Below are 23880 nucleotides of genomic sequence, written 5' to 3' on the forward strand. Positions count from 1 at the left end.
ATGAATTAAAGTATTTATGTAGCAAGCAAATCTATTGAGAAAATAGTACACTCACCAAATTAAGAAATTAATTCTACAAAACAAAATAAAAATTTATGAAGAAGAATGAAAATACCTCCACGCTATTAATTTCCAAAAGGAGGCAAAAGTAATCACCTGTATTCAATGTTTACAAACATTAAGTCAAGAGACCATTTACATAATATAGTAATTCACAAAGAGCAAAAAGCACTTTAGATGAAGATTGGATGCATGTTTCAAAACAGAAATTCTGAAAAGTGGGAACAATATATATGTGGCTTAATAATGCCTAACAATATATATGGGGTGATGGGTCTAATGGCTGGAATTAAAGATCCATTTAGACTTGGAAAGACTAAATCTTACAGGATGATAGTGATTTGGTAACATTTTGGTTGAATGAATCAACCCTGGAGCTGTCTTTTGAGGAAAATTATGTTTGGTTGGGTTCGGGTTTTGGAGTAGAAAAGGCTGACCAGATTAAGGTTCAATTATGGGGTAATTAATTAAATGGGTACGTTTATGGAAAAATAGCATATGTTTCTCAAACAGCCTGGATCCAAATAGGATCTATTAGAGAAAATATTCTTTTTGGTAATTAAGTAAAAATAGAACCAAAAAAGAAAGATCAATTTCGAGATCAATCTCTATAAATTGTGAGAGGCCTTCTAAATTTCTACGGTTTTCAAAAACTGAACAGTATATACAAATTCATTTAATCAAGGGATAGAAAACCATATATATGAAGTAAAAGAAACTACCTGTAGAAGTAGGAAGCTTACGAATTCTTCTCCTTCGATCTTCTCGTTCCTCTTGCTACTTCGCTAGATTGCCTGTAGGAATAGAACGAACAAAAAAAAAAAACCGACGTTAAAAAAGAAGTTAATTGTTAAAAGAAAACGAAAAGCGATGAAACGATACACAAATTGAAGTACCTCTTGCAGGAGAAAGAAAAATTGGTTTGGCCTTTCAATTGATTTAGAGAGACAGAGAAACAGTGGGGGAAGGAAGAGATAAACGGCAGATTAAACTCCAAGTTTTAACCGCAAAACCTTGAAATCGATCATGGAAAAGAAAGCAGCAACGGCGAACGACAATGAAGACGAAGGTAATTAAGCAACCGTACGTTTACATATTGAGAACAGATAGATCGACTCCTAAATCGAGTTGAACGGCGACAAAACATGCCCATTGCAGTGTTTAAAGTAACCCTAAATAGAGTTGAAAGTCGGTGGAAAGTTTGGAAACAATTTAAAAGCCTGGACTCAGAACGTGTCTTTGTTGCATGTTTTTAGGAGGAGTGGAAAAAAACTTGCACACGAAAACCGTAACTTTCGCAATTTTCAGCGTAGGGACTTGTTAGTATTTTAGATTATTATTATTATTATTATTATTATTATTATTATTATAATAGTAAATATTTTACAAAGTTAGATGCTATAAAGTCTGGTAACCTTTAAATTAGTTATGGTTAAAAAAAATAAAAAACACAATAACAATTAGACTTTGCTATATCAACTTCATATATATATATATATATATATATATATATATATATATATATATATATGAAAAAAGTCAGCATATTCTTTTAAACTATCACCCAATTTATAATGTTTCTTCCAAATTTTATTAAGACATTGCACTTTACAAACTACCAAAAAGTTGTCAATGTCCCTCTAGACTAATAAAAATACAAAAATAACAATAAATTTTTTTCAATAAGATAAAAATGCTTCTATAAATTCGAGAAAAAAAAAAATCAAAAGCCACCCCCATGTGGACTTTTCCATAAATATATATATGACTTGCCATTTAAATTGTATGTAATTGTTTACATTTTAGTAACTGACGTATTAAGTACCTGTCATGGCCGGCTCGATACATTTTGAGACCTAAGGCAATAAGTTTAAGTGAAGCATCTTCTTTATTTTTAAAAATTAATTAAACAATATTTATTTTAATATAATTATTTTTCTTGCTTTTCGAGATGTAAAATTACAAATTAAGTTTTTCTAACGTTTTATTTTGGTAACTAATGCAAGTGTTTGATTGAGTTTTTCGTAACTTCTATTGTTTTTGTCACTGATTAGATATAGAATGATTTTTATGCCTTGAATAGTGAGTTGTTAGAAAATAAGGAAAGTGTAGAAGAAGATAATAATTCAAATTTGAACAAGACTTAAATAGGGAAATAAATAGAAAACAATGAAAACTTATAAAGATAGGATTTATTTTGAAAATTTTCCATCTTCTTAGCATTGATTTTTTTTTCCTCGTTTTATTTTGAATGTTGGACTACTGGTGTAGCATAATCTCTATCTTTTTAACGTTTGGAATAAATTATATATTATTAGCATTGAATGTTAAAGCAATACATGTTTTTTACAAATAATCTAATTGGCAGTTAAGATCAAAATTTACTTTTGTCCTTTAAATTCTGATTAGAATTAATTTGGCTATTCAATACTCATCACAAGGCCTGAAAAACTCTACTCACAACATATTGAATGTTATTTTTCTTTCTCTCAATTATTTTCAATAATAGAATGCTTAAAGTTGGAAAATAGGTTTTATTTAAGAATGTCTTAAATATTATTTGATTTTCTTATTTAATATTATCAATTATTTACGACTTATTTCAATAATAGAATGTTGGAGAATTAAATGATATTAATGCCTTTTTAATTGTTTCTTACTATAATTAGGGGTCTTAATTAAAAAATAATAATTATGATTGAGCCTTCAAATATTTTTTATAAAAAAATTTATTATTAATATTTATTAATTAGAAACATTAGGCGATGCCTAAAATAAAGTGGCCCTGTTGACTGTTATAATCGATTTATAAAAGTGATAAATATTATATCAATTATCACATGGCAATCTATAATTTAATGGTTGACGCGACGTGCAGATATGCATTGCTTCGTTAGTTTATAGAAAAAAAAAACGTGTAGGAAAAGCTGTATTGTTTGGAAGCAAATTTGTTCTTATTTTTGTTTTCAATATAAATTCATATGCAAATTTAGAATTCAATTATGTGAAAAAAAAACTAAAAGTTTTACCTTTTTTTTTTTTTTTTTTGTCAATATAAATTCATATGCAAATTTAGAATTCAATTATGTGAAAAAAAAACTGAAAGTTTTAACCTTTTTTTTTTTTTTTTTTTTTTTTTTTTTTTTTTTTTTTTATGAAATTTACACTTCACGCAAACTCCAAACGTTCAAAGCATTCGTAACTGTATGAGCTTTTTTGAAATTTAGGATTCAAATTTACGTTGAGTTCACTTTTTCACAAGGTCTGTAGGGTTGTAGTACTCAAAAATCAATCTTTATTTGAACAAAAAATGTGTGTTCCTGAGTCCAAAAGAAAAATAAATGTTCCGGTCGTTTACACATTGGGCATAAGCCAATGATCGAGCTACGAAAAGTGGTATAAGCACCAAATCAGAAGAGCATAGATGTATGATCTTTACGAGACTCTTCAACTATATCTGAACGTATAGAGACATGATCTTCACGAGACTCTTCAACCCAATCTGAATTCCAAAAAAAGGATGTAGACAAGAACCTGACCATCGAAAGGCCCTTCAACCCTACCCGAATTCTTGCTAAGTAAACACGACAACCACCACCAAGAAGTTGAAGAGGGGGATGCACCGTAGAATTCAAAATATGGGGCTTGTTTGGCAATGAACTTCCCATGCCATGATAATGAGTTGCAATCATTTTTTTTTTTTTCACATTTTCCAATAATAATCACCATAAAAACATTCTCACTGTTTTAATTTTTTTTTTTTTGACATGTCCACACAAGAAGGGGATGAAAGATTTGAACTAGTGACTTTCGCTTCATAAGGCGTGGTCCCCAGCCGATTGAGCTACCCCTTGGGGACTTTTCACTTTTTATATCACATTAATAATTTTTTATTATTATTAAAATAAAAAAATTCACTACAATACAAAATTTTTCCACTTTTCTATACAAATTCTTTTAACTTTATATTACATCATCACTTTTTATTAATTTCAAAATTAACAACTCACTATTCTTTACAAGCATTTGACAAACATACCCATAATTTGTTGTCAAATAGTAACCAACTCCAGATACAAATGTCTCCCCAACAAGATAAAACCATAGTAACGGGGAAGACAATAACCCACAAACAACAGAGAAATAGAAAAAAATAACAGAAAACCAAAAAAAATAATAATCCAACAACAGCAACACCGGCAGATGAAGCAGCGGAGGAAGCCAGAGATTGGCCTGAGCGTGCGGCACGTGTTGGCCACGCTTCGGCACATGTTGATCATGCTCCGGCGCATGGTAGTCTAGTGACTATGCAGAGGGTGGCGTCGTGAAGCTGTGCGGCTAGTGGTGCTGATGGAGGTGTGGGTGTGGCGAGGCAGTCAACAAAGGGAATTATATTTGAGTTGAAAGGATCCGGCTTCTATGCGGTACTAAAAAGTACCGCATATCTGCTGTGATTTTTTCCTACGGTTGGGATGCAGACAGCAAACATATGAAACAAAAAATAAAACTCCGTCACCTCTCCGTTACAAACAGCAAACATAGAAGTCGGATCCTTCTTGGGGTGACCGACGTAGCAAAGTCTTTCTCTCTCTATTGGCACCGTGATGATTGAAGGCAATTTTGTTGGGAAACCTTGCAAAAACACGGTACCAGGCAAAAGCCTTTTGATTTCTTTCCCTTTATTCCCTCTATCTCTTTTCCGATTGAAACTTTACTCCCACTGTTTCACATGTGATTGTTTCTTCCATTTCCTATTCCCACACCAACACCCCTCTGAACTCTCTGTCTCTCTCGTTTCCCTTTCTCCAAATGCCCATTTCTCATCTCACCTCCATTTTACTCCTCCAATTTTCCTTCTCCTTTGGCTTCTTTTACCTTCAATTTCATCTAGGTGTTTCTTCTTCTTTGTATTCTCGCACAATATCTCTAGGGTTTTGATTTTTACCTTCGTTGGCTACTTTGAATCTCACATATTGTTCACTTCTTAGGTCTCATTTGCCTTCAATCTCATCTGGGTATTTTTTTTTTTTTTTCCGCAGATTTGTGCTAAAACGTCCAGCGTTTTGATTTTAACTTTGTGGGCTAATTTGATTGTCCAATTTCCTTTGTCGGGTTACTCTCATATCTCAATTTTGAGTCTCGCATTGTACTCCATTCCCTTTGATTCATTGTTTTCCTCTCTGAATTTCAATTCTAGTAGCAATTTCACAAGGCTATGCTATAGAGTTTTACTTCGATCCCGCACTCGAAAACCAGGTCTTGAAGGCCTGGAACGTGCTCGCTCGCTGCCAAATCTGCGCCCAACTTATTGAGATCAAATCTCGACCACAATCAGTGATATCACCCTTTTCTCCAATTGGGAGCCTTCCCAGCGACAACAATGTGCTTTTTCTTTCGCTACGCCTTCATTGTCACTTCTTCAGTTCCAGTCGCAAATGTGCGATGCAATGAGGTAGGAAGGGTTCGAAATTGCGGAGTATCACCAGGACTCTTGGATTCCTTATTGAGCAACTGCTCAGGAAGTGCCGCGGAAAAAAAAAAGAAAAAAAAAAGGCTGGCTGTAACGGAGAAGTGACAGAGTTTTGTTTTTTCTTTCATATGTTTGCTGTTTGCATCTCAGCCGTAGAAAAATCACAGCAGATATGCGGTACTTTTTAATATCGCATAGAAGCCGGATCCGAGTTGAAAAAATCAGATCTATTTTTATTGGGTGGGGCATGGGGCTCACTCCCAAGGGAGAATGAGAGGTGGAGTTGAGCGGCGGCTGAATCTAGAGGAGAGAGACTTGCAGGCAGCAAAACCAACTGAGATGCTACATTTTTGTAAGAAAATAAAGGAAAAAAACAAAACAAAAAGGACTAATTAAGAACAAAGAGAAAACAACCACACAAGGCAAATATCGAGGAGAGGGGAGGAAGGAGGGAGAGGAGTCACTCCCTCCTCTCACATAGACACCGCACAAGGCGGAGAGGATCCTCCCCGTGGGAGGTGAGTTTCAACAGGTTTTAGGCTTTTTCGGAAATGCGTAAAAAAATAAATAAATCAATCTTATTGTAGTGAGTAATGATTAAAAAACTCCAACATTACCTATCCAATACACACTCCACTCATATGGGTTTCATGTGAGTGAGGCCCATGTGAGTGATATGAGTGAGGGGTGTATAAGGAGTGTGTAAATATCACTTTCCTGTAGCAGATATGGGCTCGGAACATGGGGATTTGATACTTGTACAACACCAATACAACAACTGCACAACAACCCCTCACATGAGGGTGGACCCCAGTATGTGGGACCCACCTTCATATGAGGGATTGTTGTACAGTTGTTGTATTAGTGTTGTAAATCTAATATTTTCCCGGAACATGATTGGCTTACAATCCTTTTGCACAACTCCCTCACAACCTCACTCACAATGATGTGGGATCCACGTGTGCCACACACCATTGTGAGTGGGGTTGTAAGGGAATTGTGATGGGGTTGTGGTTTTACCATTTTCCTATGGGCTCCACCCTCTCGGTATGATTCGTATGACGTGGCATATCATGATTAACAACACGTTTCAGGGGATTATTTAATTTGCAGGCATTGACTCGGACAATAACATATTGGTGAAACCATTTCTGGAAGCAGCTGGAACACTTCCAGTGACTTCCCGAGAAACGACCGTTTTTATCCAAAATCCAATAATATATCAAACAGCCAGGAATTTGTTTATCAAATCCAAAGGAAACCAAATCCACGGGAATCGTATTTCCATTTCCATATTTTTTTTCTTCCCGTCTCTCACTTTGGCTCGATAATGTCGTCGTACCTATGGAAGAGCTTCGACGAGGACGAGGACCGCCCGGAGAAGCCTCGCCGCTATGGAGTCACAGAGATGAGAGGCCCCCATTTCACCCTCTTAAGCCAAAACGTTCTTCAGGTAACCCTTATGATGATTGTCTTCTTTATTAGTGCTAATCATGATCTGATTATCTATAACAACTTTTTATTAGATGGGTTTTGTTTGTTGCATGGGTAACTATAGGGAAAATCTACGAGCTGAAGTTCTAGAATCTTGTATTTGATTAATGTCCACTTCCCACAATCCCATGTTATATTTTGGAACAAATGAAAATTGGACAATGAATGTAGAGAATTGATGTCTACGGACTTTGAAACAGAAACGAAGATAATAGTGGGGATTGTGTATTGATGGTAAATAGAAGTTTTGAGACGTTGATCTCGAAGTTGTAGATGCTTAGGTGGTAGATACCATAATATAAAACTTTCTCCTCCTGAACCTTCTTGGTGAGAGAAGATATGATCATAAGTAGCTCTGGTGCTCGCTTATTCCTTGTAGAAGTATATAAAGAAACAAGATTAATGTTGAGAAAAGCGTGGGAGTAATTAAGGGAAGGATCTTTTGAAGGGAAAGGAGGTTCAGATTTTGCCAGATCTTTAATCTTTTTCTTAGTTCGTTGTATCTGATCGAGTTGTGTGTTGAGCCCGCAAAATCTGAACCATTTAATTAAAAATAATAGTTAAGATTTTAAGAACTCCACCAGAGAGTTATTCAAGAAAAGCTAGAGGGTGCTAATCTGGGGAAGGAAGGAGTCTGTGCACAAGGTTACTGTCTCATAATCTTGAGCAGGAATGTGGGCATCTGCAGTTGCACATTTACTTATCTACCAATAATGACACATATTAATTAATTATCTATAATCTATGCTTCTTATTGATCTTCTTTGATTATTTCATGAGAGTTGACTAATATCTGGAACTGCTACAATACTCCTCTATCCTTGATTGGGCCAGCACTGCTGCTCAACCCTTTCCTTAGTTAATTCTTGAGATTTGACAAAGATCAGGTTTTTTAATATGTGGACTGATTGGATTTCCTATAAAGTTACAGTTACAAATATCATGTTCTGCAGGATATTTTTGAGTCCATGGGGCAATTTGTTGATGGATTAAAGTTCTCTGGAGGTTCTCATAGCCTAATGCCAAAGGATTTCATTAAAGAAGTGACTAACATAGCTCACCAACATGATGTGTATGTTAGCACGGGTGACTGGGCTGAACACTTGGTTCGCAAAGGTCCATCAGCTTTCAAAGAGTATGTGGAGGTGAGGTGTGGGAGAGGATTTGTATTATAAGTTGTTTTCTTTAATATTTATTAGAGGACTAATTCAGTGTCCTGATATGATCTCTTTAGGAGTGCAAGCAATTGGGGTTTGATACAATTGAGCTGAATGTGGGATCACTTGAGGTTCCGGAAGAAACTCTTCTAAGATTTGTGCGCTTGATTAAGAGTGGTGGTCTCAAAGCCAAGCCTCAATTTGCAGTGAAGTTTAACAAGTCTGACATTCCTGTAGGTCGTGATAGAGCATTTGGAGCTTATATTGTCCCAAGACCTCGATCATCTGGTATGTGTGTAATCTTTTGGATGAGCTGCTTATTGAAAATATTTCCTACTAGCTTTATCATCATGATTAATCTTCTTCTAAGGATAATATGCTGTCTGTAGGAAAGGAAAAACTGTGAATATTATGTTCTAGATTGAAATCGTGGAACTTAGATTATATGCTATGGACTCTTTTCATGATGTACTTATAAATATTTGGGCCAAGGACAATTACTTAACAAAAAAAAAAATATATATTTTGGCCAAGGATGCTTGGTTGGTGAAATAAGCACGGTACACATCTTTAGCTCAGAGCATCTAGGATGAATGTATTATGCAGTGTAGTTGGGTATGATTTTGCAATTAACAAACAAATGGTTTTGTTCAAGCATCAAACAACTTCTTTCTTTACTTGCCTTAAAATGTATCAAGTGTTTCTTCTTCTTCTTCTTTTTTTAAATTATTATTATTATTATTATTATTATGAATGCAGCTGTGGAACCTCTTATTTCAATGCTATTCACATAGTTCATAAACACCATTTGACTCTTTAGCCAAAGCAGGTGGATCATACATGAACAGATTGTTATGTCTTTCGATAAGGATGGGAACTTGCCTTATGAAAGAAATTTTTCTTCTCAAAGTTGCCAAATTTACTTTTTAGAAGGTCGTCTGCCTTTTTAATTTGTATTTTCTTATCATGACTTCTTTGTTTAGTTGTTTGAGGAGATGATCTATCATGTAATCGTGCATTTCCCAGTTTAACATTTTCTATTCTTTTAAATCACATTTTACTCTAGGTCTGTGTAGCTGGTATACTGATATAATTATGTATTTGTAACATGGAAATTGGACTGGGGAGCCCCAAATCTAAATACATGCATTCCTCTGTAGTTTTGCCCCATTTTACACTATCCTGGATACAAATGTTACTAGGACTATGGTTTATGTACAGATTTTGCACCCTTCTACCCCACATGCTGTACTGTTTCCTTTTGCTCGGTGCTTACTGTATTTTGTAGGAGCTGGTTACTTGAACATTGGATCAAAGGAGATAATGTCATAGGCTTAATATCATCAAACTAGAAATGAGTGAGAGGAAGTAGAATCATCTCTATGGTTTGACCATGAGGTTTCTCTTTGCTTACACAGAATTTGTTGAAGATGTGGATCTTTTGATCAGACGGGCTGAGAGATGCTTAGAAGCTGGAGCAGACATTATAATGATTGATGCTGATGATGTCTGCACACATGCTGATTCTATAAGGGCAGACATAATTGCTAAGGTCATTGGGCGTCTTGGTCTTGAGAAGATCATGTTTGAAGCATCAAATCCCAGAGCCGCTGAGTGGTTTATTAAGCAGTATGGTGCCAGGGTATGATGCTCTTCGTTTCATCCTTTTCTTCATTACTGGATTTGGGATATTGTATATCATGTTCTAACATCCTTGGTGATGCCCTCTACTTCCAGGTGAACCTCTTTGTGGATCACTCTCAAGTGATGGGTCTGGAATGTCTCCGGGGACGCAACCTGGGTAAAAATCATGCATCTGTCCTTGGATCCTCATATTTTCTGTTCTGAACTGGTGGTACATTGTAGAGATATATATCTGCTTGTACGAACTGGTTACATTGTAATTTTGTGCTATATATATGGTCCAACAATGACTGATAACATGACTACTACGAGCTGTAATGGATGTCTTCTAAACAGAACTTACTCAAGTTTGTATGTGTGTTCAGTAAGATTTGGATGTTTGTTCATCTAATCTTGAAGATGTGAAGATGAAGATGTTTTGTGTCATTGCTCCATGTGTCATAGCAGACGTGTTTTCGATTAATTAATAGCAGAAAAATAAATATTTAACCCCTTGGAGTATATATATAGATATAAGCTTGATTTGTGTGAAACTTAGGCCTCCCTCTCAAACATGTTCCTTTTTTGGAGAGTTAGATTGCATCGGTATATGAGTCTATGATTGCTGGAAAATCCAAGAGTGTAAATCTGCGTTGATTTTGTCAAATCTCATCAATTAAATGGATTTTTTTTTACTTGTTTTAAATTTTTTTTGATTGAAAGTCAAATCTGAGGTCAATGTTGTCACTCCACTTTCATGGACACCTTAATTTTGTGATGAATCCTAGACGCTTTTAGTCCTAAGAGGCATGTTGTGACAGGATCCATTCCTCGATGGCCTATGTGCTTAAAACTTGGAAGTTTTTTGAATCTGAGGTGATGGAAAATATTGCGTATCTCTTATATATGAACTTATATTAAAGTTTCTATAATTGAAATTGTTGTGTGGAAACGAAGGAAACGAAATAACTTTCAGATTCTCCCTACAGCTTGCCAAACGAGGATCAATATTATTGACCATACTGGATTTCCTTGATTGTTTTCTTGACATCAAAGTTTTAAACCCATTTAAAAGGTTGAATCATATAATACCAAAGAAATAAGACAAAGGATGCCAACGGTTTGGTGTGCTCTGAAAAGATCATTGGACTGCAGCAAACCATCAGATGTGCATGATCCAAAGGACAATAGTAATCTGAGCACTTCGACAAGAAAGCCAGGCAGAGATTGCTGTCCAAGATCCATATCAGATCTCAGAGATGTAATGAAACACAGAGACAAGCCTCTAGGTTGCAGTACAGGATCCCTAGGGAGCATTGAATTTCTTAAACCTGTGACCCATGAAGTAGTCCTTGATGATTCAACCTGGGAAATTAAAATTAGTCGGTTTTGTGCTTCCTGCAAAGCCAATGACAGAGGAAAGCACGGCCCAGCTTTTGTGGGTAACCTGAGGCCAGCGAACACCGACCATGGAGGCCGTCATCCGGTGCCTCACAATAACTCCGGCAGCTTTACTCCGATTAAAACCCATGGTGTTGGTTGCAGTGATATTCCTTCTGAGTGGAGGAGATCTATTGATACAGATTATAATGGTTATTCGAATTTAATTTGCCAGATATGTGGTGCGCAGTTTAGAAAACTGGATGCTGTTGAAGCACATCATCTGTCAAAGCATGCAGGTGAATACCAATAATTTGAAGTTCTATCCCATATACATGTTTTTAGTTAAATGATTGCTACATGTTTTCATATTGTAAAAAGTAGTTACAAATTTTGAATTGGACAGAAATTTCGTACAAATTAGATAGTAGGAAAATTCTTCAAATTTAGTCTCTAAAAGTGTCATGTTCCTTAATTAGCATGGGAAAAAAACATGTTTTTTTAAGGGATACACATGCTTTTAGAGTTTATGTTGAAAGAACTCTTACAACCCAGTTTATAGCTAGGAAACTTATATCCGAATTGAATCACCCTATTTACAAAGAGACCTGAAATGTTCCCCCGTGTGCAGTCATTGAACTTGGTGAAGGAGACTCGCCAAGGAAGATAGTAGAAATAATTTGCCAAAAAAGCTGGTTAAAGTCTGAGAACGACTGCAGAAGGATAGAGAGGGTCTTGAAGGTCCACAACATGCAAAAAACCGTTGCCTGGTTTGAAGAATATAGAGAAACGGTGAAGATTAAAGCCAGCAAACTACCCAAAAAGCATCCACGCTGCCTGGTTGATGGGAATGAGCTTTTGAGGTTCTATGGCACAACTGTTGTGTGCTCTCTTGGCATGAATGGCTCTTCCAGCCTATGCACTTGGGATAATTGTGGCGTATGTCAAGTTCTAAGACACGGATTTGTCACCAAGAAGGAACCCAACGGTGGGGTTTTCACCACTTCCACGAGTGGAAGAGCATTGGAATCTGTTGAGTTATATGAGAAAGACTCGTCTCTAAGGAAGGCTTTGATGGTGTGCCGAGTAGTGGCGGGGAGGATTCATAGTCCTCTGGAGAGAATTCAAGAAATGGCATCCTCAGGGTTCGATTCCTTGGTTGGGAAGATGGGTTCTCATTCCAACATTGAGGAACTCTGTGTACTAAATCCCAGAGCTATCCTCCCTTGCTTTGTGGCAATTTACAAACCTGATCAGTGAGAAGGATTTCTTTTTTCGCCTTTATTCTTCTCAGCTTGTAATCTGCCATGAAATTTTCATGCAACTTTTTCACACTTCGATTCTATCAAGTCTGTCAAGGTACGTAGACGAAGTCTTCAATATATATATATATATATATGTATTTTATTATGGTTTTGAAATATTTTAAAATGAAAGGTATTTTCGGGCTACCATCAATATTTAATTAAGGGTAACTTTGAAATTATATAAAATTGTTAAGAGGTATAAAGATCATTGCAACCTATTTGCGGTTTGGTTTAATCTCAAATTTTAACGGATGAGTAATATTGTAAAAAATTAAAAATTAGATACATTAAATTAAAAAAAAATTAAGCTTTAAAAATAATTACAAATATCATGAAAGTTAAGAGTGATTAAATGAAATTTTCCTAAAATTAGAAATCTTAGTTTGCGAATCTCAAAGAAATCAATTTCCTCAATGTAGCTGACCGGTCAACCCAACAACCTTAAACTTTTGGTTGTAAAGTAGGGATAATTGCACCGGAGGTCCCTGTGGTATACCATAATTATTTTTCACTCCCTATGGTTTAAAAAGTTCACTGGAGGTCCTCGTGATATGCAATAATTACAAATCGATCCCTGGCGTCAAATTCTGTTAAAATTTTTAACAGATTCCGTCAAATGCCACGTCAGCGCCACGTGTCGCCAATAAGATGACGACACGTGTCTATCGTAATAAAAAATATAAATTTATTAAAAAATAAATAAAAATACTTATTTTTTTATAAAAAAAATTCAAAAAAAAAAAACAAAAAAAAAAAAAGCTGAAGGGGTGGCCTAGCCACCCCTTTGGGGGTGGCCTGGCCGCCCCCAGCCACTGGGGGTGGCCGCGCGCCACCCCCAGTGGCTGCAGGGGGTGGCGCGCGGCCACCCCCAGTGGCCGGGGGTGGCGCGCGGCCACCCCCAAGGCCCAGGGGGTGGCCTTCGGGCCACCCCTAGATCTACTAAGGGTGGCCCGATGGCCACCCCCGGCCACTGGGGGTGGCCGCGCGCCACCCCAGGTGGCCTCTGGGGGTGGTGCGCGGCCACCCCCAGTGGCCGGGGGTGGCCATCGGGCCACCCTTAGAAGATCTAGGGGTGGCCCGAAGGCCACCCCCAATGGCCTGGGGGTGGCCGCGCGCCACCCCCGGCCACTGGGGGTGGCCGCGCGCCACCGCCGGCGGCCTCTGGGGGTGGCGCGCGGCCACCCCCATGGGCTGTTGGTGGCCTGGCCACCCCTTTTGGGGGTGGCCAGGCCACCCCTTTCCCATTTTTGTTTTTTTGTTTTTTTTTTTTGTTTTTTGTTTTTTTTTTTAAAAAAAAATAAGTATTTTTTATTTATTTTTTAATAAATTTATATTATTTTATTAAAATTAGACATGTCAGCGCCACGTGTCACCAATAAGATGGCGACACGTGGCGCTGACGTGGCATTTGACGGAATCTGTTAAAAATTTTAACAGAATTTGACGCCAGGGATCGATTTGTAATTATTGCATATCACGAGGACCTCCAGTGAACTTTTTAAACCATAGGGAGTGAAAAATAATTATGGTATACCACAGGGACCTCCGGTGCAACTATCCTCCCTTGCTTTGTGGCAATTTACAAACCTGATCAGTGAGAAGGATTTCTTTTTTCGCCTTTATTCTTCTCAGCTTGTAATCTGCCATGAAATTTTCATGCAACTTTTTCACACTTCGATTCTATCAAGTCTGTCAAGGTACGTAGACGAAGTCTTCAATATATATATATATATATATGTATTTTATTATGGTTTTGAAATATTTTAAAATGAAAGGTATTTTCGGGCTACCATCAATATTTAATTAAGGGTAACTTTGAAATTATATAAAATTGTTAAGAGGTATAAAGATCATTGCAACCTATTTGCGGTTTGGTTTAATCTCAAATTTTAACGGATGAGTAATATTGTAAAAAATTAAAAATTAGATACATTAAATTAAAAAAAAATTAAGCTTTAAAAATAATTACAAATATCATGAAAGTTAAGAGTGATTAAATGAAATTTTCCTAAAATTAGAAATCTTAGTTTGCGAATCTCAAAGAAATCAATTTCCTCAATGTAGCTGACCGGTCAACCCAACAACCTTAAACTTTTGGTTGTAAAGTATTGCAATCGCATGCAGTCATCCTCATTTTTGCAACCTAACAACTCTCGCACGTGATGCAAAATATGTGGGTGGCCAACTAACACCTGGAAAAAGACATACAACTTTTCTTTTTTGCAGACAAATTATTATAATTTTTAATTGCGTAAAATACAAAATGTTATTCTGTTGAGTTAGTCGCACTTCGGTCTTTGACCTTTTAATTCGCTATTTTCTCAGTTTTGGGCTTCATGTACTATATCTTTTCAGTTTAATTAAATTTAGTTTTTTATTTTAGAAAAAAAAATGCTAAAATTACTTCTTCTTCTTCTTCTTTCTTTTTTTTTTCTTTTTTTTTTTTTAAAAAAAAAAATTTACAAAAACAAAAAAATTCTAGCATTGCTTTATATATATATATATATATATATATGATGAATTGGAAAATTTTATGTTTTCTTTTTCATAGTTATATTGATGATTTTAAATTGAAAACGAAAACATTAAAAAAAAATAAAAAAATTAAACAAACAAACTACAAAGATTCTGCTATTTATTAGCATTATGTTTTATTTGTTGAAAATCTTATTTAGCTTTTACATATTCCAAAAAGGAAAAACGCCGGCAACTATTATGAGTGGTGGCCACCCTAACCCGGCAACCCCAATTGGTGGTGGCCACTCCAACAAATTTTTCTTAAGTAAAAAAAAGAAAAGAAATAAAAAATTGTTTTATGAAATATGTACTTCACTAAAAACACATTTCAACTTTATATCACATAAATAAATAAAATTAAAAATTGACGAGGCTTGGATTTTAAAGATGGATAGTTTTTTTTGAATATTAAATAAATAATTAATTTTTTTTTTATCGGCTTAAGATTTTGTATTTAATATGGTATAGAGCAAAGGTCATGAGTTATAACATTATTTCTGTTATTCAACTCTTATTTCAATTGATTTTTTTTTTTTTATAATTTTTGAAATAAATAATAATTTAATCATTTTTTGTATAATATTTTTGAATTTTAAATAAAAAGAATGGAATTGTGTTTTGAAACTCGTCCCATGCCCAATATTCTCATCCTTTTTCGATACTTTTTAATTTTCTTGGATAATATCTCGTAAGAATCGGTGCCGGCTCAATGCCTAAGCAAATTAGGCAATTGCCTAAAGCTTCAAATTAAATAAGACCCCAAATAAAGATAGTATAATTAAGTTTTATTCTAAAAAAAAAAATTAGTCAAATCTCTTTAATTAAGACCTCAATTATGGTAAAAAATAATATTATTTCAAAAAAAGTTAGCCGGTGCTTTTTAACTAAGGACTCAATTACGGTAAAAAATAAACACAAAAAATTGAATTCCAAGATATTAAGGAGGAAAAAAAAAAAGAAAAAAGAAATCAAAAGTTACATTAATTTCACTCTTAAAACGGTACTTACTAACTATTTCACATGAACTTAAAACGAACATATTGAATAAGTTTGTTTATTAAAATAATTTTTAAAATAAAGTAAATTTCGTTTTGCACAAATTAAATTTTATATAAAAATAATTATTTGTAACTCAGTACAAAATATGACTTCGGTTAAAATTAAATATCTCTTAACAAAGATGAATTTTACAAAAGTCATTTAGAAAAAAAAAAAAAGTTAAAAAGCAAAAATAATGATTTAAAATTAAAATTATTTAATTAAATATTAAAATATAAAGAAGCCTACCTAATTAAGTTTGTCCCCTTAAATCTCAAAATCTATTAAGCTGCCAGACAAGAACTGTTCAGGTATATAATTCAGGAACGTCTACAAAAAAATTTCCTGATGGTGTTTTCTATTCATGACCTAGAGACAAAAATATAACCATCCAACTCCAAAATTTTAAAGAGAAGAGAATTGAGATACATCTTGGAGCAGGGCCCCCCGGGTGGGGCACTAGCCGCACTAGCCCCCAATTTTTCTTATCCTCTAAAATTAAATTTTTATCTCTCTCTCTCTCTATTTTTTTTTTATTTATAAGTTTTGTCCTCTCTAAATCTAAATTTCTAATTCGACCCCCTATCTTGGAGGATGGAAATCGATGCTATACGTAGGGTATTGCATGATATTTTTTTGACCTTGCATTTGAAAACGATCCAAATCATAACATAAAAAAAATAGGAAATTTTTTACTTTAACCTCCTGAATTTTTGCCGCCGTTGCAATTATTCGTTTAAACTTAAAAAACTCAATTTAGTGTATTAATCTTTTAATTGTTTTCAATTTCACTTATTTATTAAGATTTTTTATTAAATTCTGTCAAAATTCTCAAAATACTATTTTTTTAATATATATAAAAAAATTAAAAGATTTTGGAGTTTTTTTTTTTTTTTTTTTTTTTGCAAATTTCGTTAAATCATAATGTTTGAAGTTAAGGGAGATAATTGTAAGTGTGATGAAAGTTCAAAAGGTTGTATGTGAAGTTTCTCCTAAAAAATAATAATAATAAAAACTAGAAAATAATAATAATAAAAAGATCGTTGAAGGGTGTTTATTATTGGTGGCAAACCCCCCCTCCCCCCCCCCCCCCACCAAAGTGGTGGTTTGTGGGTAGCCGAACCAAACTACTTCATTTCCTAGTTAAAGAGAATGGTTTAGCGACCCATAAAAATCGGATTAAGAGTAAGAATAATTTAACCACTTTCAAGCAGCCGACTTGGCCACCCCAATTAAAAAGGTGGCAGCCGAACCACCCAAAAAGGTGGTTTTGCCACCAAGAGTAGAACCCTTAATTAGTCCACCTTTTGTTCATCTTTTTATCTATACTAATTAATGATTTAGACGAGTCATTTAATTAAGAACATTTCATGCAATACCCTAATTAACCTAAGTATTGCGGCTATTGCCATGTCTCGATCCCCATCTTTGGAATCTAGAAGGGTACTCCTTAATTTGCGCTCACGCGCCTACCCACCCCCTCCCCCCCCCCCCTTTTTTTTTTTGTTTTGTATACAGAATATAAAGATTGAGAAGTATATTAGATTTTTTGTTTCGTTTAGTCCTCGTCGATCTCGTCACTCTCGTGGTTGGAGTTGTTGGTGGTGCCCAACTTCACGTGCTTACCTTCTTCGTCGTTCAAGTAGATGAAGGCACCGAAATTCTTCGCCGTTCAAGTAGATGAAGACCCTGAAAGCAACGTCTATTTAAGAACCCAACCCAACCCAACCCAACAACACAAAGGAGTACTATTAGCTAGCTAGGCCTGTATTTTGCTTTGACCTTCAAATATAGCTTTCGATCATCAAAAACTACTTTTTGTAAAAACCAAATTCCATGGCCACTCAACATATCGGAAAGAAGTCTGCGTGCGTCGTCGGCGGCACCGGCTTCGTGGCATCTTTGCTGGTCAAGCTCTTGCTTGAGAAGGGCTATGCCGTCAACACCACTGTCAGGGACCCTGGTTCGTCATTTTTCTTTTTCTTTTCTCTTTATTATTATTATTTTTTGTAATTTGTTAACCTTGTCCTGTGTTTCTCTTCGAGGATTAAAGTGCCATTTTTTTTTTTTTTTTTTTTTTAACTACATTTTTGGTCTTCTAACTATCATCTTTTTTTACGATGTCCCCCCCCCCCCACACACAAAAAAAACATAAAAACTTGTTCTGACTAACACATCAAGCAGCAAAATATCTCATATATATATATATATGAGTATTGTTAGGAGTATAATTTTAATGACAAATTTTCTTACAAATTAATGCGATAGTTTATAATTAATAAAATGATTAAGCAAAAATTGATAATATAAATTATAAATAATGAACTTTTAATCATTTCATCAATTATGTACTAGCATGCACTTTGAATTGTAATATTTCAAGCATTTTTTGTAAAAAAAAAAAAAAATCCCACACCTTGTGCTTTGCCTTATTTCGCTTTCAAGATTCAAGATTCAAGTTTTCAATTTTATTTTATTTTGACGTGCAGACAATCAGAAGAAGATCTCTCACCTCATAGCACTACAAGATTTGGGGGACCTAAAAATCTTTGGAGCAGATCTAACCGATGAAGGAAGCTTTGACGCTCCCATAGCAGGCTGTGACTTTGTGTTCCATCTTGCAACACCTGTTAACTTTGCTTCAGAAGATCCAGAGGTACAAAACTATGCAACTCGCATTAATCCTAAATTTGGCAACGTTACTGCTTTCAACTTTTAACAACAAATTAAGCTGCTTCTGTTTTTCTCAAGCACAGAATGACATGATCAAGCCAGCAATCCAAGGAGTACATAATGTTCTGAAAGCATCTGCAAGAGCAAAAACTGTTAAACGTGTCGTTTTGACATCATCTGCAGCTGCTGTAACGATCAACAAGCTCAATGGGACTGGTTTAATCATAGACGAAAGCCACTGGACCGACGTCGAGTTTTTGAGTACTGAGAAGCCACCTACTTGGGTAATTAATCACCAAATTGTATTTACTCCAAATTGGGTTTGAGGAATTCCCTCGACCAATCTATTAAACTGACGTGTATACGATATTTCTGAATTTTCAGGGTTATCCTGCTTCCAAGACACTGGCCGAGAAAGCAGCTTGGAAATTTGCTGAAGAAAATAATATTGATCTCATCACAGTGATTCCTACTCTTATGGCTGGTGCTTCTCTCACTCCGGACGTCCCCAGCAGTGTTGGTCTAGCTATGTCTCTAATTACAGGTATAAAAACAGGAAGCCAAAGTAGACTATATATTACAATTTTGATTGCCTCAATTTGCAGATTGGTGTATTAACAAAGGCATTTTAACATCTTTTTCAGGCAATGAATTCCTCATAAATGGAATCAAAGGTATGCAAATGCTGTCAGGTTCAATATCTATCACCCATGTGGAGGATGTTTGCCGGGCCCAGATACTTTTGGCTGAGAAAGAATCTGCTTCTGGTCGATACATATGCTGTGGTGTCAATACCAGTGTTCCTGAGCTTGCAAAGTTCCTCAACAAAAGATACCCTCAATACAAAGTCCCAACTGAGTAAGCTTTTCTAGTCCACTTGGTTTGGTGGGCATGTGCTTTGACCAAACCATTAGCTTGTTGAAGAATTAAACTGCACTCATACTGTTTACTTAACGACTTAAAAATGTGGTTTTAAAATATCTCTGTTTAGTGGTGAAGTATTGTTTGACTTACTCTCATGTCATCTGGAAATTACAGCTTCGGAGATTTTCCCTCCAAGGCCAAGTTGGCCTTATCTTCAGATAAGCTTATCAAAGAAGGGTTCAGCTTTAAGTACGGGATTGAAGCAATTTATGATCAAACCGTGGAGTATTTCAAAGCTAAGGGCCTGCTGCAGAACTAAGACAATGGTTTTTTTGTTCCTCTTCAAGAGCCTATTGAGTATTGATGCTCTAGTTTATTCCTTCAGCGATGCTCTAAGCTTGGTTGCATGCAGTATTGTATAATAAACAACTAAATTTGCTTAAATTTGATATGGTAGACTTGTCGTTTACCAAGAATCTAAAGCAATCTAGCAACTCTCCTTTAAAATATCAGTAACCTTAAGCTATCAAATAACCGTGCTTGAAGAAGTCAAACTACTAAAATTCGTCACATCTGCTTTACCAGCCAAACCAGTGGCAGATATGTATTATGCATTATAGTTCTGTTTCAATTGACGGTAAAAGTAGCCTAGAATTGTACTTTTTTCAACGTTCAACAATGGAAGGATCTGGGGTTCCTAGCTGGGCCATTTCAATGTGAACTTCATCTGCTGTGGCAGATGAGATTTGCTTGTGATGCTTCCTTCTACGTCTCATCTTAATAATCTGATATAATGCCTGAACTATATCCCTCATAGAAGGCCGTAGTTTGGAAACACGATTGACACATTTGAAAGCAAGAGCAGCCATACCATCGAGTTCTTGGGCATCAAACTTTCCATCAAGGCGAGAATCCACAATTTCTTCCCACCCACCTTCACCCTCCATATCTATTGCTGCCTATTCATCACAAAAATATAGAATGTCACTGTAATTGCATTAAGGTAGATAGGAAGAAATGAATCACATAAACTTTGCAGAAACTCAAGGCCCCGAACCAATATGTACAGGGCTTTACATAAAAGATAAGGTTCTTACTAGCTCCACATGTTCCATGAGACCCTGTTGGGGATTCCTGCCTGAAATTATTTCAAAGATCAGCACTCCAAAACTATAGACATCAGTTTTCTTAGTAAAGGTCCTTGTTGACACATATTCAGGATCAAGGTATCCCAAAGTTCCTCTGACATTAGATGAACAAGGTTTAATCATCTCCTCTCTTGAAAGCCCAAAATCAGCAACCTGCTCAGTTGACATTAATGATTACGCATTTGTCAGAGTGAAAAAAAGGTTTCGTCTTTAAACATAAGCAGAAAACCATCCAGAAGACATACTCGGGCTCTCATGGACCTGTCCAGCAATATGTTAGAAGATTTAATGTCACGGTGCACAACAGGAGGAACTGCCTGTCAATACAGGTGAAGATGAATAAGTACAGGAGTGGGTTCTACTAGCTTGGCAAATTATCAAGACAAAGCATACCCCATAATGTAGATATTCCAATCCCCTTGCTACATCTAGTGCTATTTGAACCCTTGAATCCCAGCTCAATGGATCCTGATTCTCACCTGTACTTCCAAACATTTTGTGAATGTGCATCATGAAGGGAACATAATGTGATTGAAGAAAACATTTTTCTCTGTCCCCTCCAGTAAGAGCCTTACTCAGCATCCATATATGGTGAAGTTGAAAATAGAATTTGATAAATGACCAAAACACAATAATTTTTAGGGGTACTTTGGAAAGTTAAAGTAAAAAAATAAAGTCACGTAAAGCGCACGTGAGGGATTTTCCGTCCACTTTAATGCCAAATGGTAACAGAGGGTAAGTGTCACATTTTAAAATTTGGTAGTCCAAATGCAAGAGGGGTAGTAGTTTAGGGGTGGAAAGTGTATTTTCCCTGAAGGAAAATGTTGCAAGACAAAGTTTTGCTTTTTCTCAAAAACATAGATTTAATTAAGTTTCTCTATGATAAAACATCCTCAAAGGAAGTTGATTGGTTTCTTACTGCATAGATGTGAGGCAAGACTGCCATTGCTCATGTAAACATAAAGAAGCATATGCTGCCCTCTTTCTGCACCATAGCCCACCAAGTTTACAAGGTTTTTGTGGTGTAATCTTCCTAGTAACAAAACCTGAGACAAACAGGGGAAAAGAAGGTTCATATTTTGCCTTCAGTCCTTCATTATTACTTTTTTCTTACAGACGTTGTTACAAGAATGTTCATTTTACTGATTATCAGTAAGGTGAATATTTTATTTTCCAACATAAAAATTCATTTTGCTTAACTAGGAAAAATAGATCTTCCTATTGTAGCATATACAAGTGCAATTTATATTTCACATCTTTCAGATGGATTAAGGTTGACAGACAATCCTGTGATTGCAAGGGTGTCAAAGAAGGTTCCTGGTGCTAACTAATTGCACATGAATTAGATGCTCATTCTTTTTTCCTTTCTAAACAATATCATCCATCAACTAATTAATTATCGATATTGCATATAGAATGAAAATTGATTTATAGTAATAATACTCACTAACGATGAGTTTGTTTGTGTCTTGATTCTTGCATCATCCCTAAATAACATAGGCATGCATGCTTGCAAATCCAAGAGAATCAAAACCAAGAAATATGCACATAGATATGCATACATAGTACTACCTCAAATGCAACACGTACATATTCATCAATACCTCACTCAGGAAATCATTCTTCCCTTGCCTAGAATTTGTGGCAAGAACTTTAACAGCAACCGTCTCACCAGTGGCCATCTGTGCCTTGTAAACAGGGCCAAATGCTCCTTCCCCTATGCTTGTAGTAAAATCACGAGTTGCTTTTTGTATATCCCTGCAAAAGGTTACAAGAAAACCCAAATGAAGAACAAATACAAAAGAGAGAATTATAGTTAATGCAGAAGATCGAGTAACATACTTGTAAGAACACTTTGGTATCCCACATGCTGAAACCACATTCTTTCTTTTAAGCCCTTCCAACCACTGAGGCAGGCTACTCCATTCAGACGTTCTGGGTGATTCTTGACCAACATTGGAATCTGAAAATGCCGTGGTGGAATCAACCCCACGGCTAGTTATGGGAGAATTTCTCTTCTCTATCTGGTTTTTACTGCAGAAGAACACAGAATACAATACAAACACTGCCCCAACTATCCACCCTATGGTGATCCCAAATATCAGTCCCAATAAGATACCTTTCATCTCAACCATACCAATACTTTCTTCCCTATTTCTATAGTTGAGATAAATCTTGAGTTAGCAACCCATTCTTTTTTCTCTAAAAACAAATCAAAACTTTTTTCTTCACGTTACCAAACAACTTTCTTCACTTTTCTCTAACAAAAAATTCAAAACTTATCTCACCTTTATATCAAATTAATCAATTCTTATTTGTCTTTAAAAAAGAGTCAAACTTCTTTCTTCACGTTACCGAATGACTTTCTTCAATTGTATCACAAAAAAAATTCAAAACTCTTTTTCGCTTTTATATTACATAAATCAACTCTTATTATTATTTCAAAAATAAAGGAAGAAAAAGAAAAAAGTGAATAGCCAGACACACTTTCTGAATGCATTAAATTAAACACGTAGTATTATCCTTTGACAAGGAAGGACGACTAGAATTTAAACTGCCATGGCTTTGCATTTGAGAGGACATTAACTGTGTAATAAATTGATGAAGGAGTTCTTGAGTGTCGCATAGATATGATTAAATTCATTCTCAACTGTCCGAACAGTTCTGACAACCTATATCTGTACCGACAATTGAGGCGTTGGCGCAAAAGGGGGGGAAGATGACGTCGTTTTTCATCTGAGCCTATAATTTATAATTTCTATATTTATTTATTATTCTTCAAGAATCAACAGAAAGAAGACGGTCCACAAAACATAGATGGTATTAGAGCCTACTGTACATACTAATCTTAGGGGCTTGGCAATTTTTTACCTGTTCTGCAGATTAAAATGACACAAATTTAATATAAAATTAGCATGTTATAGTTGAGGGTTTAATTCGTTTAATTAAATAAGTTGGATTATGGTTTACCTATGTAATTTCATACTTATACATTTACATAATCCGTGAACCTGACACGAAATTATCGAATTGTATATGGCTGAAGAGTCTAAATAAATTAAATTAGAGTTAATATATATAATCTTATACATATATAAATTTATCTTATATTTATTTTTTAGTTTTTTTAATTTTAAATTTACTATTGA

At 35.4% G+C, this 23880-nt stretch overlaps 4 protein-coding genes across 4 annotated transcripts; 3 read left to right on the forward strand and 1 right to left on the reverse strand.

Annotated features, from left to right (window-relative positions):
* Positions 1–6673: 6673 nt before the first annotated feature.
* LOC133869791 (protein HEAT-STRESS-ASSOCIATED 32) lies at positions 6674–10251 on the forward strand. The gene is made up of 5 exons (XM_062306864.1): positions 6674–6983; positions 7978–8169; positions 8259–8469; positions 9600–9823; positions 9919–10251. Exons 1-5 carry the CDS (start codon positions 6861–6863, stop codon positions 10027–10029), a joined length of 861 nt encoding a protein of 286 aa, XP_062162848.1. The 5' UTR covers positions 6674–6860; the 3' UTR covers positions 10030–10251.
* A 284-nt stretch (positions 10252–10535) lies between these two features.
* Positions 10536–12575, forward strand: LOC133869789 (uncharacterized). Its single transcript, XM_062306863.1, has 2 exons — positions 10536–11483; positions 11816–12575. Exons 1-2 carry the CDS (start codon positions 10916–10918, stop codon positions 12442–12444), a joined length of 1197 nt encoding a protein of 398 aa, XP_062162847.1. The 5' UTR covers positions 10536–10915; the 3' UTR covers positions 12445–12575.
* A 5082-nt stretch (positions 12576–17657) lies between these two features.
* On the forward strand, positions 17658–20065 carry LOC133868566 (anthocyanidin reductase ((2S)-flavan-3-ol-forming)). The gene is made up of 6 exons (XM_062305495.1): positions 17658–18009; positions 18536–18702; positions 18803–19003; positions 19104–19263; positions 19364–19577; positions 19758–20065. The coding sequence occupies exons 1-6, from the start codon at positions 17883–17885 to the stop codon at positions 19900–19902; spliced, it is 1014 nt and encodes a 337-aa protein (XP_062161479.1). The 5' UTR covers positions 17658–17882; the 3' UTR covers positions 19903–20065.
* A 183-nt stretch (positions 20066–20248) lies between these two features.
* LOC133868845 (calcium/calmodulin-regulated receptor-like kinase 1) lies at positions 20249–22857 on the reverse strand. Its single transcript, XM_062305862.1, has 7 exons — positions 22574–22857; positions 22336–22489; positions 21651–21777; positions 21125–21210; positions 20977–21048; positions 20681–20884; positions 20249–20542 (listed from the first exon to the last, which is right to left on the reverse strand). Exons 1-7 carry the CDS (start codon positions 22855–22857, stop codon positions 20249–20251), a joined length of 1221 nt encoding a protein of 406 aa, XP_062161846.1.
* Positions 22858–23880: the final 1023 nt, after the last annotated feature.

The sequence above is a fragment of the Alnus glutinosa genome, chromosome 5 (genome assembly GCF_958979055.1).
Source record: "Alnus glutinosa chromosome 5, dhAlnGlut1.1, whole genome shotgun sequence".
NCBI classification, from domain to species: Eukaryota; Viridiplantae; Streptophyta; class Magnoliopsida; order Fagales; family Betulaceae; genus Alnus; species Alnus glutinosa.

Bases quoted from the DNA above. Each gene is read 5' to 3' on its own strand.
- LOC133869789 (XM_062306863.1), top strand. From the start codon at position 10,916: ATGCCAACGGTTTGGTGTGCTCTGAAAAGATCATTGGACTGCAGCAAA. The intron at 11,484-11,815 runs GTGAATACCAAT...CCCCGTGTGCAG, and splicing joins TCATCTGTCAAAGCATGCAG to TCATTGAACTTGGTGAAGGA.
- LOC133869791 (XM_062306864.1), top strand. From the start codon at position 6,861: ATGTCGTCGTACCTATGGAAGAGCTTCGACGAGGACGAGGACCGCCCG. The intron at 6,984-7,977 runs GTAACCCTTATG...CATGTTCTGCAG, and splicing joins TAAGCCAAAACGTTCTTCAG to GATATTTTTGAGTCCATGGG. The intron at 8,470-9,599 runs GTATGTGTGTAA...TTGCTTACACAG, and splicing joins CCCAAGACCTCGATCATCTG to AATTTGTTGAAGATGTGGAT.
- LOC133868845 (XM_062305862.1), bottom strand. From the start codon at position 22,857: ATGAAAGGTATCTTATTGGGACTGATATTTGGGATCACCATAGGGTGG. The intron at 21,778-22,335 runs GTATTGATGAAT...TGTTTGTCTCAG, and splicing joins AGAATGATTTCCTGAGTGAG to GTTTTGTTACTAGGAAGATT. The intron at 20,543-20,680 runs GTAAGAACCTTA...TGTGATGAATAG, and splicing joins TCATGGAACATGTGGAGCTA to GCAGCAATAGATATGGAGGG.
- LOC133868566 (XM_062305495.1), top strand. From the start codon at position 17,883: ATGGCCACTCAACATATCGGAAAGAAGTCTGCGTGCGTCGTCGGCGGC. The intron at 18,703-18,802 runs GTACAAAACTAT...TCTCAAGCACAG, and splicing joins TTGCTTCAGAAGATCCAGAG to AATGACATGATCAAGCCAGC. The intron at 19,004-19,103 runs GTAATTAATCAC...CTGAATTTTCAG, and splicing joins CTGAGAAGCCACCTACTTGG to GGTTATCCTGCTTCCAAGAC.